This window comes from Haemorhous mexicanus, chromosome 25 (genome assembly GCF_027477595.1).
Source record: "Haemorhous mexicanus isolate bHaeMex1 chromosome 25, bHaeMex1.pri, whole genome shotgun sequence".
Lineage (NCBI taxonomy): Eukaryota > Metazoa > Chordata > Aves > Passeriformes > Fringillidae > Haemorhous > Haemorhous mexicanus.
Window position 1 is genome coordinate 524,123 of NC_082365.1, and position 15,051 is coordinate 539,173.

General features: G+C 56.4%; 1 protein-coding gene across 1 annotated transcript; it reads left to right on the top strand.

The window, feature by feature from the left end:
• Window positions 1-1,751: 1,751 nt before the first annotated feature.
• INKA2 (inka box actin regulator 2) lies at window positions 1,752-12,906 on the top strand. Its single transcript, XM_059867666.1, has 2 exons — window positions 1,752-2,095; window positions 11,086-12,906. Exons 1-2 carry the CDS (start codon window positions 2,060-2,062, stop codon window positions 12,046-12,048), a joined length of 999 nt encoding a protein of 332 aa, XP_059723649.1. The 5' UTR covers window positions 1,752-2,059; the 3' UTR covers window positions 12,049-12,906.
• The last annotated feature ends 2,145 nt before the right edge of the window (window positions 12,907-15,051 follow it).

Sequence of the window (15,051 nt, forward strand, 5' to 3'; positions counted from 1 at the left end):
CCCAGCCGGGGCCATTCCGGCTCCTGGGGCCATCCCAGCTTTCTGATCTCTCACTCCTGCCTGGCTCCCCGCCCTGCCATATGCTGGGATGGGCTGTGGACATCCACACCCGACCCTGGCCCGTGGGGAACAGCCAGCTGGCCAACCAATCCTGCCAGGTTTCAGGGGAAAGATCATGGCTGGGCTAGCTGGCTTAGTCTGTAAGGAAGAGCCGGGACTGGCAAGTACCCACTCACATCATGGCATGGCCTGTTGGAAGGGATTCACTTTTGGATAAGGTCATGTCTTCAATAAATTAATATCTTTACTGCCCCACATTCTACAGAGCCTCGAAGAGAGATGCTGTTCCCATGCTGAACAGATGGGAAATGGGAACCCTGAAATGAGCGAGGAGACAGGAAATTTTGACCCATAATAACCCAGACGCTGGAAGAATCAATAAACATTAACTCTGGAGTGTTTCCCAAACACATGTGAAAGGGCAGATCGCAAATTTCCCATTTAAATTGGATTTTGACACAAAGGTCAGCTTTCAAAAACACTGAAACTGATTTCTGTAAGCAAACAAGCAAACAAACAAAATCCAATTAATTTCTATAAAAAATGTTTTCCTCCAAAAATGAAGACCTGGATAAGCAAAAATTTTAGCCAGTCTTTGTGAAAATTATGGAAAAAACCCAAGTAATTACGTTTTTAATCCCAACTTTGAAAACACAAATAGTATTTCTCCTTCTATCAAGTTCTTTAGCATTGCAGAGCAACTCAGGCTAAATTATCACAGGGGACTCAGCATTTATCATCTAAACAACACATTTTTCAAATAAGGTGAGAATAATATTTATTTGTGAGAAACACTCAAAACTTCAAACCCTTTCAAATTCAGTGGTTATGCAGTCTGATGATTCAAAAGTGTTTGTATTTTTTTCCCTGCTCGCCTGTCCATCTGTTTGGTGTCCTGTGGTGAGAAGCAATATTAGAGGCTGTTGATCTGAGATAAAAGAATCCTGGTCTTAGAGGGGCTCATCCGTGGCTCCGACATCCCCACACCCGGAGTCCTCCAGGTGCTGCTGAGTGCGCAGAGACTGGCACGGCTGAAACAGCGCCTGTGCAACAGCGAGAGGAAAAATAAACCCCGCTCAGGCACTGTCAACACCTGTGAATACCTGTGAACACCTGTGAACACCTGGCCCTGGGCCCTCCGCGTGCTGGCCCTGGCCAAGGGCGCTCGGACACCCCCACCGGACCGTGTGTCCCTGTCCTTCCCGGTCCGTGTGTCCCTGCCCGGTCCGTGTGTCCCTGTCCCGGCCCGGGGCACCGCCACGTCCCCCGCACTGGCCGGGCACAGCACGACCAACCCGGCCCGCGGTGAGGACGAAACGGGGGCACCACAAATGGGTGGCTTTGCAATTTCTCCCGATTAAGGCCATGTAGGTTAATCCGTGCTTTTGGAGGGGTGCTCCGCGCCCGCCGAGCGACGTGCAGAGCGCAGAGCGCACCAACTAAAGCGCCCAACTTCGGCGGGGAGCAGGGCCCGGCGGGGCGGGCGGAGCTGGGGCTGGCTCGGGAGGAGCGCCCGCCGCCTCCAGCAGCGCGGCGGCCGCCGGGGCCGGGCGGGGGGATGCGGCTGCCCCCGCCCCGCCGCCCGCACACGCGGCCCCGCCGCCGCCGCGCTGCGCGCCCTGCCCCGCCGGCAGCCCCGGACAGCCCCCGGACAGCCCCCGGACAGCCCCCGGAGCCGCCCCCCGGACACCGGGCAGCCCCCGGACAGCCCCCCGGAGCCGCCCCCCGGACACCGGGCAGCCCCCGGACAGCCCCCCGGAGCCGCCCCCCGGACACCGGGCAGCCCCCGGACAGCCCCCCGGAGCCGCCCCCCGGACACCGGACAGCCCCCGGACAGCCCCCCGGAGCCGCCCCCCGGACACCGGGCAGCCCCCGGACAGCCCCCCGGAGCCGCCCCCCGGACACCGGACAGCCCCCGGACAGCCCCCCGGAGCCGCCCCCCGGACACCGGGCAGCCCCCGCTCCTCCCCTCCCGCGCGGCCCCGCGCCGAGCCGGGCCATGGAGCAGCACCTGCGGCGCCTGCGGCAGGAGCTGGTAAGGGCCGGGGGTCGGGGCACCCGCGGGGCGGCTGTGGGGGGCCCGGTTATGGGTCGGGGGTCCCGCCGCTCCCAGCGCTCGGAGAGGGAGCAGGTCCCGGTTATGGGTCGGGGGTCCCGCCGCTCCCGGCGCTGGGAGAGGGAGCAGGTCCCGCTTATGGGTCGGGGGTCCCGCCGCTCCCAGCGCTGTGACAGGGGGCAGGTCCCGGTTATGGGTCGGGGGTCCCGCCGCTGCCATCCCCGTGAGCGCGGCCAGGTCCCGGTTTTATGGGTCGGGGTCCTCCCGTCTATCGGAGAGAAACCGCGGCGGGGGCGTGCGGGGGCTTTAGGGACAAGCTGCCGGCACAGGTCAGAAATCAGGGAAGCAGCCGCAGAGATGGATAGGAACAACTTTCTGGGAATCAAAAGGCTGTAAAGGGAGCGCGCTGGCACCTCCGGTACCCTGTGAAAATACTTCTTTAATAGGAAAGCCTTTGTCAGACACGAGCGGTGTTTTCGCCCTCCCGCCGCTCCCGCTCGGGGGTAACCCCAGTCCCGGGGCTTGCTGGGGCTTGTCCGGCAGCCCGAAGGTGCTGCTGCTGCTCTGGGGCTGCCTGGGGTGGTGGGGAGGAGGAACTGATACTTCCCAAAATAGGGTTCCAGCGGGTCTGGCTCGGAGTCTGCGTTATCCTGATAAATAGATAATGAGAACAAAAGGGGAAGACAAGGCAGAGCAGGGACGGGTGGGTGAAGTTTCTGAATGCGAGAAGCTGCCGGTTTGCACTGGAGGGAGGTGATTTCAGCTGGGTTCGTGCTCCCTGGAGTTCTGTGCAGTGCCTGCGTTGCAGGAAGCACTCTGTGTGTAACCCAGTCCCTGAGGAGCAGGCAAAGTTCCAGCTGTGCCCAGGGCAGGAGCAGGGCTGGAGAGCCCCGTGCTCCTCCAGATCCCGGTGTCTTGTGAAACACGGGCTGGGGCAGTGGCCTTTTGCTCTGGATAAATGTGGCAGCAGTGACATTTAGCCTGCTGGCATTCCCAGCGTTTCCCCAGCAAACACAGGAGGTGAAAGACAAACTAAAACAAAGGAAAATGGGAGTCACTGGTGTGCTGTACCCTGAGTGTGATGAATGAAATGCCAACTGCCAACCAGGACATGTACAGAATAATCTGACAGCCCTTGAAAATCTGAGCTGGGAGAAGGAATAGCTTCCAGAAAAACATCCTAAGAATTAGGTTCCTAAATCAATGTTTTGTCTTCTAACCAAATCAGTTGTTATCAGAGCAATATTTTTGCAGAGGAGCCTAAACATTGCACCTCTGAGTCTAAAACATGCCTGTTTTGTAGTGCAAAATATAACTTCTGAAGAGTCAATATAATAACAGAAAGGGAGATCCCTCACACTTAATGTGAAAGCCAGAAAAAAGTACTTTAAATGAGAAAATTCTGGCTTTGTTCAGTCCTTGCTATAATGCAGGAGTTGATTTTTTCAATTGTAAAAATGCAACAGTTTTTATTATATTAATAAACCATGACTTAGCCTGCCATAAATATGTCTGTGCTTGGCTAAAAACGCTGGGAGGGGGCAGTTGTCACCTTCAGCTGGACAAGTTGTGACTTGGCCGAGAGCAGCCGGGTCTCCACACGTTTGGTTTTCAGCAGTCACCTTGGATCCCCCTCCCACAGCCCGGTTTTTGTTGTTCAGAACTTCCTTTCACACGCGGTGTGAGCGCAGCTTGGGGGACATCCGCAGGGTGCAGCTGGACAGAGCCCGGCCTCTCCTCCTCCTCCTCCCCCCTGGCTGAGCCAGCTGCAGGGACAGTGGGAGCTGCAGCAACTGGAACACCCTCAGTGCTATCCTGAGCAATTCCAGCTTGTCAGAGTCACTTCTGTCCCTGCAGCCTGGAATGAAAATAGAAGAGTGTTTCTGGAAAGGGCAGCGAGCAGCCCGAGGGACAGCTGGGCCCATCTGCACCTCGGGCAGTGGGAGCTGGGCTGTGCAGCTCTGCCCCTGCCTCCCTGCTGGGCAGCTCCTGCCCAGCCTTTGGCTGCTCCAGAGCCACGGGGCACGGGCAGCAATGCTGAGAATGGCTTTGGCCACCTGGAGCCAGGGAGCCACCGGGGTGGGGCAGGGGAGTCTGGCCCTGGGCATCCCCACGCTTGTAGGAGCACAGCAGGCTGTGTTGGGGCCAAGGAGCAGCCCTGGTGTGCAGGGAGGTTCTGCAGAACTTCCCTCGGTGAGGAGCCAGGCTTTTTAGGGCTGCTCAGTGTCACATGGCAAGGTTAGAGACTGTCCCATTAGCAGAAGTTCAGTTTGTCTCAGTGCAAGCAGCCTCTGGTTTGGTAAACCAGACTTTTGGCCAGTTTTGAGGAGAGGATTTTCTCAAAAAATAGTGGATGTTGGCACAGCTCCCAGTTCCCAAGGAAAGGTTATCTTCCAGTGCAACTCAATCCCCCAGCAGCGCGAGACGGGAGGATTCCAGCTCTGTTTTTCCTTTCCCTTGCTTTGTTGATTAAAAGCACATTTAATTGCTGGTGTGCTTGGCTGGGGCTGCTCAGGCCCCCTGTGTCACCTGTGCCCTGAGAGCACAGCGAGCTGTGCCAGGCAGCGGGCAGCGAGGTGGGGCATGCCTGCCCTGCTCTTCCCATTTCCTCTGGGAAAGCTGTGCCAGGGCTCCCGAGGGTGAATCTGACCCCTTTCAGTCAGCGAGGAGAGACCTCCCGTTGCAGCCGCCTGTTTTCCATTGTAAGCTGATCGTTCCTGGCATGTGTGGTGTCCCTTTGATTGGAATTCATTCAGAAGCTTCCACACGCAGTGGCTGGGGAGCCTCAGCTGACACAGCCATTCATCCCCGGGGACCAGGGCAGCTCTGCTGGGGCTGGCACCCTCAGCCCGGGCAGCCTTTCCCCACAGCCTGTGCCAGCTCTTTGCTCCTCGGCCCCGGCTGCAGGAAATGCGTGAGACTCCTTCTCCTTGGGCAGCCCCTGGAGATGCGTGGATGCACTGCGGGAACGTGCCGCGCTGGTTTCCAGGTCTGGTGTGGGATGGGCTGTGCTGCTGCACTCCTGTCATCTGTCCTTCCCGGGGCACTTGTGAAGTGTGCCCCAGAGCTTGGGAGGGTGCCATTCCTGCCATTAATCCCCATCCTCAAAGCCCTTTGCCTGCACTCGGGATCTGCAAACGTTGTCCTGAGGCACAGCAGAACTGTGCTGCCCCAGAGTCAGAGTTACCTCAGCTGAAAGCTCAGATTTAACAGGAGTTGTCTTCTGGGGAATTGGCAGAGAGGAGTTTCATTTCTGTGCTGCACATGGCAGTGCCTGCCTGCACTCTCAGACACCAGGACAGGTTGCACTGGTGTGCAGCAGCACCACACGTGGGCCGTGGGATGGGGGCTTGGGGTTCTCTGCAGGTGGAACAAATCATTGTTTTCTGTCTGGGGACTGCTGAGTCCGTGGGGCAGATTCATCTGGCACTTGGGCTTTGTGTGGCTGTAGCAGGCCAGGGGGCACAGCCACGTTAGCTGGGCCTGTAACCTTACTTGGCTGTGCTTGCAACTTTACTTGGCATGTTTTGGTCTTGCAGATGAATCCAGGATATATCTGGGCTTTCTGTTGCTTTCTTCTGGGAGGAGAAGTATTTCAGTCACCACTCTGACTGGAACTTTTAATGTTCTTCCTGCACATTTGTCATAAACGCATGGAATTACTGAGTTTGATAGAGTCTGACTCCCTTCTTACATTAATTTGTGTCCTGGTAGACAATGTTTCTTGCTATGAATATCCTGCAGGAATAGAACATTCGGTCCGAGTGGAAACGCAGCCAATTATTTTTGCTCTTTGTCTGACACTGGGTCCTATTCCGGTAACTGTGCCACGCTCGAGGGGACGCGCTGTGATTTCAGTCCTGCTCTCTCTGAAGGGGCAGCTCGGGTGCTTTGCAGTCTGCCAGGCACAAGTGACAGCCCTGAGGGTCTGCTGCCCCTGCTGCAGCTCCAGCAGGTGGGAGCAGGCAGCTCCAAGTGTCTCAGCTGATGCAGGTCCCTTTTTGGGTGGCTTCACCCTGGCTGCTGCGGGCAGTGCCAGGAGGGTGGGCGGTTGTCACACATCTCACTCCTGGATGCTCTCAGGGGAAGGTGCAAGGGAGGGACTTGACAGCAGATGTCCTGTCATGTTTAACTGGGGACAGAAAGCAGTCACAGGCTTTGTCCTCTGGGTTATTTCCAGAGCAGTCGCCTAAAGATGAGGATGGATTTTTCAGACTCCCAGTTTCACATAATCAGGAATATTAAAGAGCAGATTCCCAGGACAGCAGGCCTAGGCTGAAAACTGACACTTTGAACCACCATCTTCAGTGGCCAGTCTGTCCATCGAGGCCTGTGGTCTCTCTTATCCTGGGTTGTGAGTGAAATCTGAAGATTGGGGTTATTTTTGGCCCATTTTTATCCTGGTTGAGTAAAATTGATTTTTCTGATTTGCCTTTAAACATGGGGAGTGTGATTGGGGAGCACAAACAAAATCCTTGCAGTGGGAAGGAAGGTGGGTAGTGGAGTGGTGTGAACCACGTGTGTCATGGTTAACATCTCCTCAGGAGCTTGAAATTGTTTGTGAGGGGGAGTCTCTGGTTCAGTTTCAGCATCCTTCCTCTTTCAGATAAACTGTGAGCTCACAGCATCCTCATGCACACCTACCCAACCCTGGGAAGACAAGAGGTAAAAGAGACACCTGAAATTATTGTGATAAAATGCAAGGACAGAAAGACAACTGCAGGGCCTCGGCATGCTCCAGGGAAGGAGAAGAAAGGAGGAATGAGGGGCTGGAGAGAGCTCTGTGTGAGCTCTGTGTGCAGCAAGGCCATGCCCAGCCACAACTGCAGGCTTGCAGGAGATTAATCCAGTTAGTGACCCAAAGGGAAACACAGAAACAATATGATCAGCTCAGCAGTTCTAAAATAATTTCAGTCTCTATTATGTCATCTGCTTTAAATACCAATTGTTTGCTGCTGGCTCTCTTGCCCATCAGAACTATTATAAAGAACTATTTGCCATTTGTACTTTCCTGTCCTCCTAGCAATAACTTCCTCTGTGTGCTTTTCTCTTACCTAAGAGCTGGACATCTGTCTTCCTCCTGGTTGTGACAAACACACCTGGGGCTCTTCTTCCCAGCTGATGCTCAGCTGGAGCCGGGCTGTCTGGGCTTTTCCTTTCCATCAGCACCACAGAGCTGCTGGCCCTGGGCAGGCAGAGCTGGGATGGGCTGGGAAAGCAGAGAGCTGTGGCTGCTGGGGCTGGAGCTGATCCTGAGAGCTCAGAGAAGGGAGATGTAACAGGAGAACATCAGTTCCAAAAGGGGCTGGGAAAAGTTACTGATTTACCTGGGAAGGGGGAAGGAAAATCTCCCGTGTTTGTGGATCTCAGGTGTGTGGGGCTGAGTTTGGTGAAATGCCAGTGACTGCTGGAGGAGGTTCCTTGGGCCAGGCTGTGTTAGTCAGTGGTGGAAGATCAGTGATTTACCAGCTGTGAAAGCAGTTGTGGGTTATTGTTTGGGGGTGAGGAGATCGTGGACAGGGAGGCTTCCAAAGCAGTTGGTGCCTTTGCTGCTCAGGATGGTGCACTGCCAGTGCAAAAAACCCTCTATATGTGAGCTCTGGCAGCTTTGTTTGGTTCCCCCCATGCTGAATATTCCCTGATGATCATTAGAAAGTGGAATTTTGAATTTTGCACTTCAGTTTTCAGTGCTTGGGGGGGTCTCTGGTGTGAATGAGCTCTGCTTTGGAGGAGCACTGAGGCAGAGCTGCCTGGGTCACCCTGCACAGGAGGGCTGAGCCAGGCAATACCTCAGTGCTGGAGAAAGGAACCTCTCCCATCACACACCAGTCCCAGGCACCGAAGGGGAGCACAGCCCTGTGAGTACTTGTCTTGCTGCAAAAGGCATGAGTTGGCTTGTGCAGAGTTAGACATCAAATTTTTCATGCCAATTTTTAGGGATTGCAAAAGTTTCAGGAATAATGAGATCCAGTTTGAGGCATCTGATTTTTAACTGGTTTATAGAGCTAGATTTGGATATCTACAAGTTGTTGTGGTTCTGAGAGGGCTTTTGTTTGAAGCAGAGAAGCCAAACCACCACTTCTGTTGAAGGGCTGAGTGTCTGAGATGAGACACCTGGGGACACAAATCTGAGTTCCTTCTGCATGAAGTTGTGACCCAGAGCCAGTGGGGCTACGAGGGCTGTCCCTTCAGCCTGGAGTTCCCATCACCTCCAGCCGTGCATCCATTTGATTTCCAGCCCAATCTGCTGAAATTTTGCAGAATCCCTTTTTCTTCTCACAGACCAGGTAGTTCAGTCCTGACCCTCTGCCAGGGAGGTGATCTCTCTTCTCTGGGACATTGTTCTTTTTCTGAAGAGTCTCAGAGAAGCTAGTCTGAACTTGGGAGAACTGAGATCTTGGCATGGAGGAGAGGCTGGCAGTTAGACACTGGGGAAGGTTTATTTTCCCTCCAGAATTTTCTTTCCGAGGTGAGTACTCTTAATTGCAGGTGGATGGAATCCAAGCCCCACAGGCTGTTCGGTCACCAGGCAGTGACTTCACTTTGGGCTGGGCTTCCCTCTCTCTCCAGTTCTGTAAAAGACTGAGCAGATACCAAGAAGAGCAAAAGATAAAGCAGAGGGGCTTGGTTTGCTTCGTTTTTAACTTGCACAACCCGAAATCACAGCAGCGTTTGCCAGCAGAGTTGAAGCCTCAGGATGTCGAGAGCTCGGTCGCTGCTGGTGGGGTTCACATTGCTGGAGGGACTGGAGGGTGGGGTTCCCATCACTGGGGCTGGAGGGTGGGACTCCCCCTCCCAGGGCAGGGAACCAAGGGGCCACAGCCCAGAGCCTCCCCTCCTCCGCTGTGCTGCCAGGGGCTCAGCCCAGGACCCCCACTCGCGTTCACAGGAGAGCCTTTCCACCCAGGAGAACACCCCCTCTTCTTCTCCAGGCTGGTGCTGGCCCCAGGTTTGGCAGCCCCAGGTGCTCTGTTCAGGAGGAGAGGTGCTGCCTTTGGGCTCAGCCTGTTCCTCCGGGGGCAGCTGGCTCTGCCTGTGAGCAGCAAGCCCAGCACTGCCCAGCACTGCCCAGGAAGGGTTAATGCTCCCTGGGCTGGCCTGGCTGAGCCCGGCAGGGCTGCCCCAGCCCGGGGCAGTCCCTGAGGCCGGGGGGATTGCAGGGCAGGTGCCAGGGGGGTTGGAGCAGCCCAGGGGGTTGGAGGAGCCAGGCAGGAGCTGCGCTCCCCAGGGCGCGATTACTGCGCCAGGGGATTTGGTGGGAAGTGGCCAATGAGGGGCCAAGCTGGCTCCAAATCCAGCTTTTTCCAAAGCCCCAGATAAAACAGGCTGCCATTAATAAGGCAAGGAAGGTTAGGACGAGCAGCATCTAGCAGATCTAGAGAGGTAAGGTGGCAGTTCTGCCTGAGGCTGGCCCCAGCTCGGAGTGGGAACCAGGAGCGTGGTGGGGCTGCTCTTGGGACATTATTTGGACAACTGCAGCAGGAGTTTATTTGCTGATGTTAAGAAATGCCATAGCTGGAGCTCTGGGTAGTGGAATCAGGAAGCTGAGCACAGATTTTCTGTATCTTTGTAGCTGTGTGCTGATTCTGGGTGATATACAAGTTTCTTGAGAGGAAAGCTCTGAATGTAACCTGCTGGTGAGTTCAGTTCTAGGTTCTGGGGTTTGAAATGGGATTTGTGGTCAGAAACTGTGGAGCAGTTTCCCCTTAGAGAGCTGGGTTGTCACAATTTTCTGATGGCTGCTCTTCCTCGCTGCTCAGCTCCACGTACAGGGATGGAAATAGAGCGAGTAATCAAACCAGCTTAGTTAAAATGAAAGAGATGTGGAAAATAAAGCTTGGGAATGTAAAGCTGAACATAAGAATAAAATAAAAAGCTGTCCTTTTCCACCCTAATCTTGAGATCTGCTGCTGTACAAAAAATGGTGACGAGCTTTTTAAACTGCTGGTGACAGCATAGGCTGGAGCTTCCCCGGACGGGGTGATCTCTGCAAACCACCTCAGCCAGAGCGACACGGCCTCACCTCCAGCCCTGCCAGCCCCTGCTGTTCCTCCCCTCTCCTGCCCCTTCCCACTCCCCCTCCTGCTAAAAATGACTCAGTGGCAGCTGTTGGGAAGTGGAGCCCGTTTGCTTCCTGGTGCTGCTTTGGGAATGTGATCCAGATCCTGCGTGAGAGAGAGCAGGCAGCGGAGCGAGGAGAGGGGGAGTCGGGAAGCTCTGGAGAATAACTTGCTTATTTTAAGCCTGGCGTAGAAAGTTCAATCTTTGTAGTGAGGTTCAGGGATGAAGCAGAGCTGCTACTAAAGGTCCTCGCCTGGGAATCAAAGAATTCCTGGTTGAATGTGAGTAATCCTGGAGTTTGTTGGTGGTTCTGTGCAAAATTTCCAGTGCACTGAAATGTCTTTGATTGTCCTCTGGCGAGAGGTGCCCGTGCTGAGGGCATTGAGAGCTGGAGATGGGTTATGGAGTAACAATTTAATTCTTCCTGGGGTTTATTTTTAATCTACTTGAGCACTTCAGGTAAGGAAGCAATGCTCTGTTCTGGTTCTGATTTCAGCTGGTGACAGGGCACAAAGACTCAAAAGCACAAGAATATTCTAAAACTGGTGGCAGCCAAAACCATTCATAGCTCTACACCTTGGGCTTCTGCCAAGCAATAATGGAAACCCAAACTCTTTATTTTTGTTGTCAGGTCAAACAATCCACTTCTGTCAGCTCCTCTTCCTCCTAGAGGCACACTCCTACAAAAATCTAAGGAGAATGGGGGTGCTGTTGGCTGAAGTGGAGGCAGTGCAGGTGGGATGGGTGGCAGGTGTGGTCAGGAGGGAGGGCATGGCCCAGAGAGCTGCTCAGCCCTGCTCTGCTGCCCCATCCTGCCCTGGGGACCCTGCTGGGGACCCTGACCCACGGGGACCCACGGGGACCCTGACCCACGGGGACCCTGACCCGCTGTGCTCTTCCCTCCGCAGCTCTCCATGAAGGAGGTGGGTGACGGGCTGCACGAGCAGATGAACTGCATGATGGGCGCCCTGCAGGAGCTGAAGCTGCTGCAGGTGCAGACGGCCCTGGAGCACCTGGACCTGTCGGGGCGCCGCAGCCCCGCGGAGCAGCGCCGCTGCTGCCGGAGCAGCGCGGGGGCCGGGCAGGAGCCGCGCCCGGGGGGGACCCAGGGGTGCTGCCCCCCACCCCTGGCGTGTCCCGGGCCACAGCCAGCCTGCGTGTCCCAGCCTGCTGCGTTCCCAGAGAGCGACCAGCCTCGAGACAGCCCCTGCTCCTCGCGGAGCCTCTGCGGGGAGCGCGTGTGCCCCCCTAAAGGACCTTGCTGGGCGCCCGGCAGCGCGGGGCACGGCCGGCCCCGGCCCCTGGAGGCCAGCCAGGGCACAGCCGGGGCATGGCCGCTGTGCCAGGAGTGCCCGGGCTGTGACGATGGCCACGACTGGACCTCGTCCCTGATGTCGCAGAGCAGGAACCGGCAGCCGCTGGTGCTGGGGGACAACATCTTCGCAGACTTGGTGGGGAACTGGCTGGACCTGCCCGAGCTGGACAAGAAGGGGGAGAAGGGCGAGGCGTCCCTGTCCACGAGCAGGTCCCAGGAGCTCTGCAGGAAGTTCTCCCTCACAGCCAACATCTTCAAGAAGTTCCTGAGGAGCGTCCGGCCGGACCGCGACAGGCTGCTCAAGGAGAAGCCCTGCTGGCTCCCTCCCGAGGACAAACAGCCCGAGATTTCCAAGAGGTCCAAAAAGATCAACAAACTCAAGGGGACGTTTTACCTGCCCCTTCACGGGAACCTGCAGAACCATCACAGCAAGGCAGAGAGGTGCCCGAGGGCAGAGGGCCGTGGCGAGCACCCCAGAATGGGCACCAGGAAGGTGCCTGACACCAGAGACTACAGCCAGGCAGGGTTTGACATCAACACGGCCGTCTGGGTGTGAGCCTGCCCTGCCCAGCATCTCCACACCCACCACCGGCTGGAGGCCACTCACCTGCTCAGGGCACTCCGAGCTCTCCACAGGGATCCTGCAGAACGTGCTGCAGGCTTCACTCGCCTGCACACGGAACTTTCTGGAGACCTGCGACTGCCTGAGCAGCAGCTCCACGTGGGGAGACCTTGGGGACCAGTGTTGGTGAAAATAGTGCAGATCTTTAGCAGCTTTAGGGTGAGTGGTGCCACAGGTGAGCAGCTCCTGGTGCCAGGCCCGTTCCATCATCTCCGGCTCAATGGTGCAGCACAAATTCCACGGTGTGCATGTGTGTGTATGAGTGTGCAAATATATATATATATATATAGTTTTGTTAAAAAAATCTATTCCTGCTTGTGTGCACTTGAAACTGGGTTACAAACCAGGCATCCCAAGCCTTGTACCTGAAGCACTTGTTATTTAAATGGAAAGAAATAAGTTTGAATTTATAAGACTTGAACAATTGCTGAGTGGGGGCAGACCCCAGCTGTGGGGGGTTTCCCTTAACCTGTATCCCTGGTGCCCTGCCAGCATCTCTCCCTCCCCTGCCAGTCAAACCAGAGGGGCACAAGGCTCCTTACAGGGGGGTTGTGACCCGGGGGTCTCGGTGGGTTTGCCCCCTCCCCTCCCCTTGTCCCTGTGATCTCTCCAGGTACAGCACTGCTGAAGTTCATTGTTGGATTTTCTCCCAGATGCAAAGTTCAGTCCCCCATCTCCTGTTGTGTTCCCTGTTGCCGTTGTACAAACCCTGCTTTGACAGAACCAAGTTCTTCAGTGTCCGACTCTCCGAGAGTTTCCAATAAAGTGGGATTGTCTCCCTCTGCTCTGGGACACCCTGGCTCTGTTCTCTCACTCGGGGGGTCCCTGGCTGTTCCCGGCTGGGGCTGGGCAGTCTGGGGGCAGCCAGAAGAGTTTCCATTCAAGGAGAGGCTGTAAGTCACAGCAGAGCTCCCTGCCAAGGTGCCAGCCCTGCTCCAGAGGCACAGCCCTGCTCAGCCCTGCGCCTCCAGGGCTGCTGCAGCTCCCCCGTCCGTCCTGCCTCCCCCAGCAGCAGCACGGGCAGGGGGCAGGGCTGGGGCTGGGGGACAGGGCTGGGGCTGGGGGACAGGGCTGGGGCTGGGGCTGGGGCTGGGGCTGGGGCTGGGGGGCAGGGCTGGGGCTGGGGGACAGGGCTGGGGCAGGGGGACAGGGCTGGGGCTGGGGCTGGGGCTGGGGGACAGGGCTGGGGCTGGAACAGGGGGACAGGGCTGGGACCGGGGCTGGGGGACAGGGCTGGGGCTGGGGCTGGGGGACAGGGCTGGGGCTGGGGCTGGGGCTGGGGCTGGGGCTGGGGCAGGGGGCAGGGCTGGGGACAGGGCTGGGGCTGGGGGACAGGGCTGGGGCTGGGACAGGGGGACAGGGCTGGGGACAGGGCTAGGGCTGGGGCTGGGGCTGGGGGACAGGGCTGGGGCTGGGGCTGGGGCTGGGGGACAGGGCTGGGGCTGGGGCTGGGGCTAGGGCTAGGGCTAGGGCTAGGGCTAGGGTTAGGGTTAGGGTTAGGGCTAGGGTTAGGGTTAGGGTAGGGCTAGGGCTGGCACTGGGGCTAGGGTTAAGGTTAGGGTTAGGGCTAGGATTAGGGTTAGGGTTAGGGTTAGGGCTAGGATTAGGGTTAGGGTTAGGGTTAGGGTTAGGGTTAGGGCTAGGGTTAGGGTTAGGGTTAGGGTTGGGAGAGAAGCTGCTGCAAGGGAAGAACCTCAGAGCCATCCAGTCCCTGGCTGGAGGAGAGGGACAGAGACAGGGACAGGGACAGGGGTGCTGCCACAGCCACGGGGAGCACAGAGCCTGCTGCTGGCCCTGCAGCCCCGTTCTCTCAGCCCAGAGCCCCAGCAGGTGCCCTGTGCCCCAGCAGGGCTGTGCTCCCAAACCTGTTCCCCTCACTCCAGCTGAGTTGTGGCTCGTGTCAGAGCAGGGCCATTCTATTTTTTAAACACCCTGCTCTGCTCCTGCTGTAACTTCCCGGGGCTGAGAGGCCGGTGGAGCAGAGGCGTGGAGGCAGAATTCTTTTTCTCCTTTGCAAATTAAATATAGGCACAAGGCAGGCCCTGCTCGTGCCCATACAAGGAGAGGAGCGGGACAGCACCCGAGCTCAGCACTTCTGCAGGAACCTGAGCAAGCTTTTGTCCTTCCTCCTCGTGGGCCTCAGGGCTGCTGCTTCCCCCTTCCCCGTTTCCCTGAATGCTGAAGGGCTGCCTCTGAAGCATTTTGTTTTCCTCCTCTTTTATCAGTGGTTCATCCTGTTAGTTACCTCCCCTCTCCTTTCCAGAGGGTCACCAAAGAGAAGGAGTTTTCCAGAGAGAGGAGCAGCTTTGCATTAAAATAGGATTTTCCAGGGTGTTTGCAGTGACAAATCCAGTGTTGGTTAGGCTTCAAAAGCTTGGAAATAGCCAGAAAATGCAGCTGCATCTCAAAGTTCTTAAGAGAAAAAATATTTAATAAATATTCTTTATAGACATTCAAATAATGAAGAATATCACCCAAGCCAGACATCCTCCCTAATTTAGTCTCCAGAGCAGGACCTGCTAATAGATCAGAGCTGGATTTGTGAATTACCATTTCACTTCTCCAGGGACTTCTCCTGAAATCATAATGGCTTTTGCTCCTCTTTTTTCTTCACGAAATTGTTCTCTGTTATTAGGTATGAAACCCACCTAATTAGCACCATGGCAGTGTCTGAGGAGGCCCTGGCTGTGTCCTGCAGGGCTGAGAGGAGTGGCTAATCCCCAACAGGACAATGATTAGAGGAGGAGGCTCCCCACGAGCCTGCCTGGGAGGGCGGCGATGGCAGAGGCAGCCTGGGCCTTGGGGTTTGTTGGAAATCTCTGGTCAGCCTCAGCCAGGGGCTGGGTGAGCAGCACATCCCTGGGCTCCCAGTCCTGAGCAGCACATCCCAGTGCTCCCAGTCCTGAGCAGCACATCCCAGTGCTCCCAGCCCTGAGC

Coding starts and splice junctions, on each gene's coding strand:
- INKA2 (XM_059867666.1), top strand. CDS start 2,060: ATGGAGCAGCACCTGCGGCGCCTGCGGCAGGAGCTG. Junction 2,096..11,085: donor GGCGCCTGCGGCAGGAGCTG/GTAAGGGCCGGG, acceptor TTCCCTCCGCAG/CTCTCCATGAAGGAGGTGGG.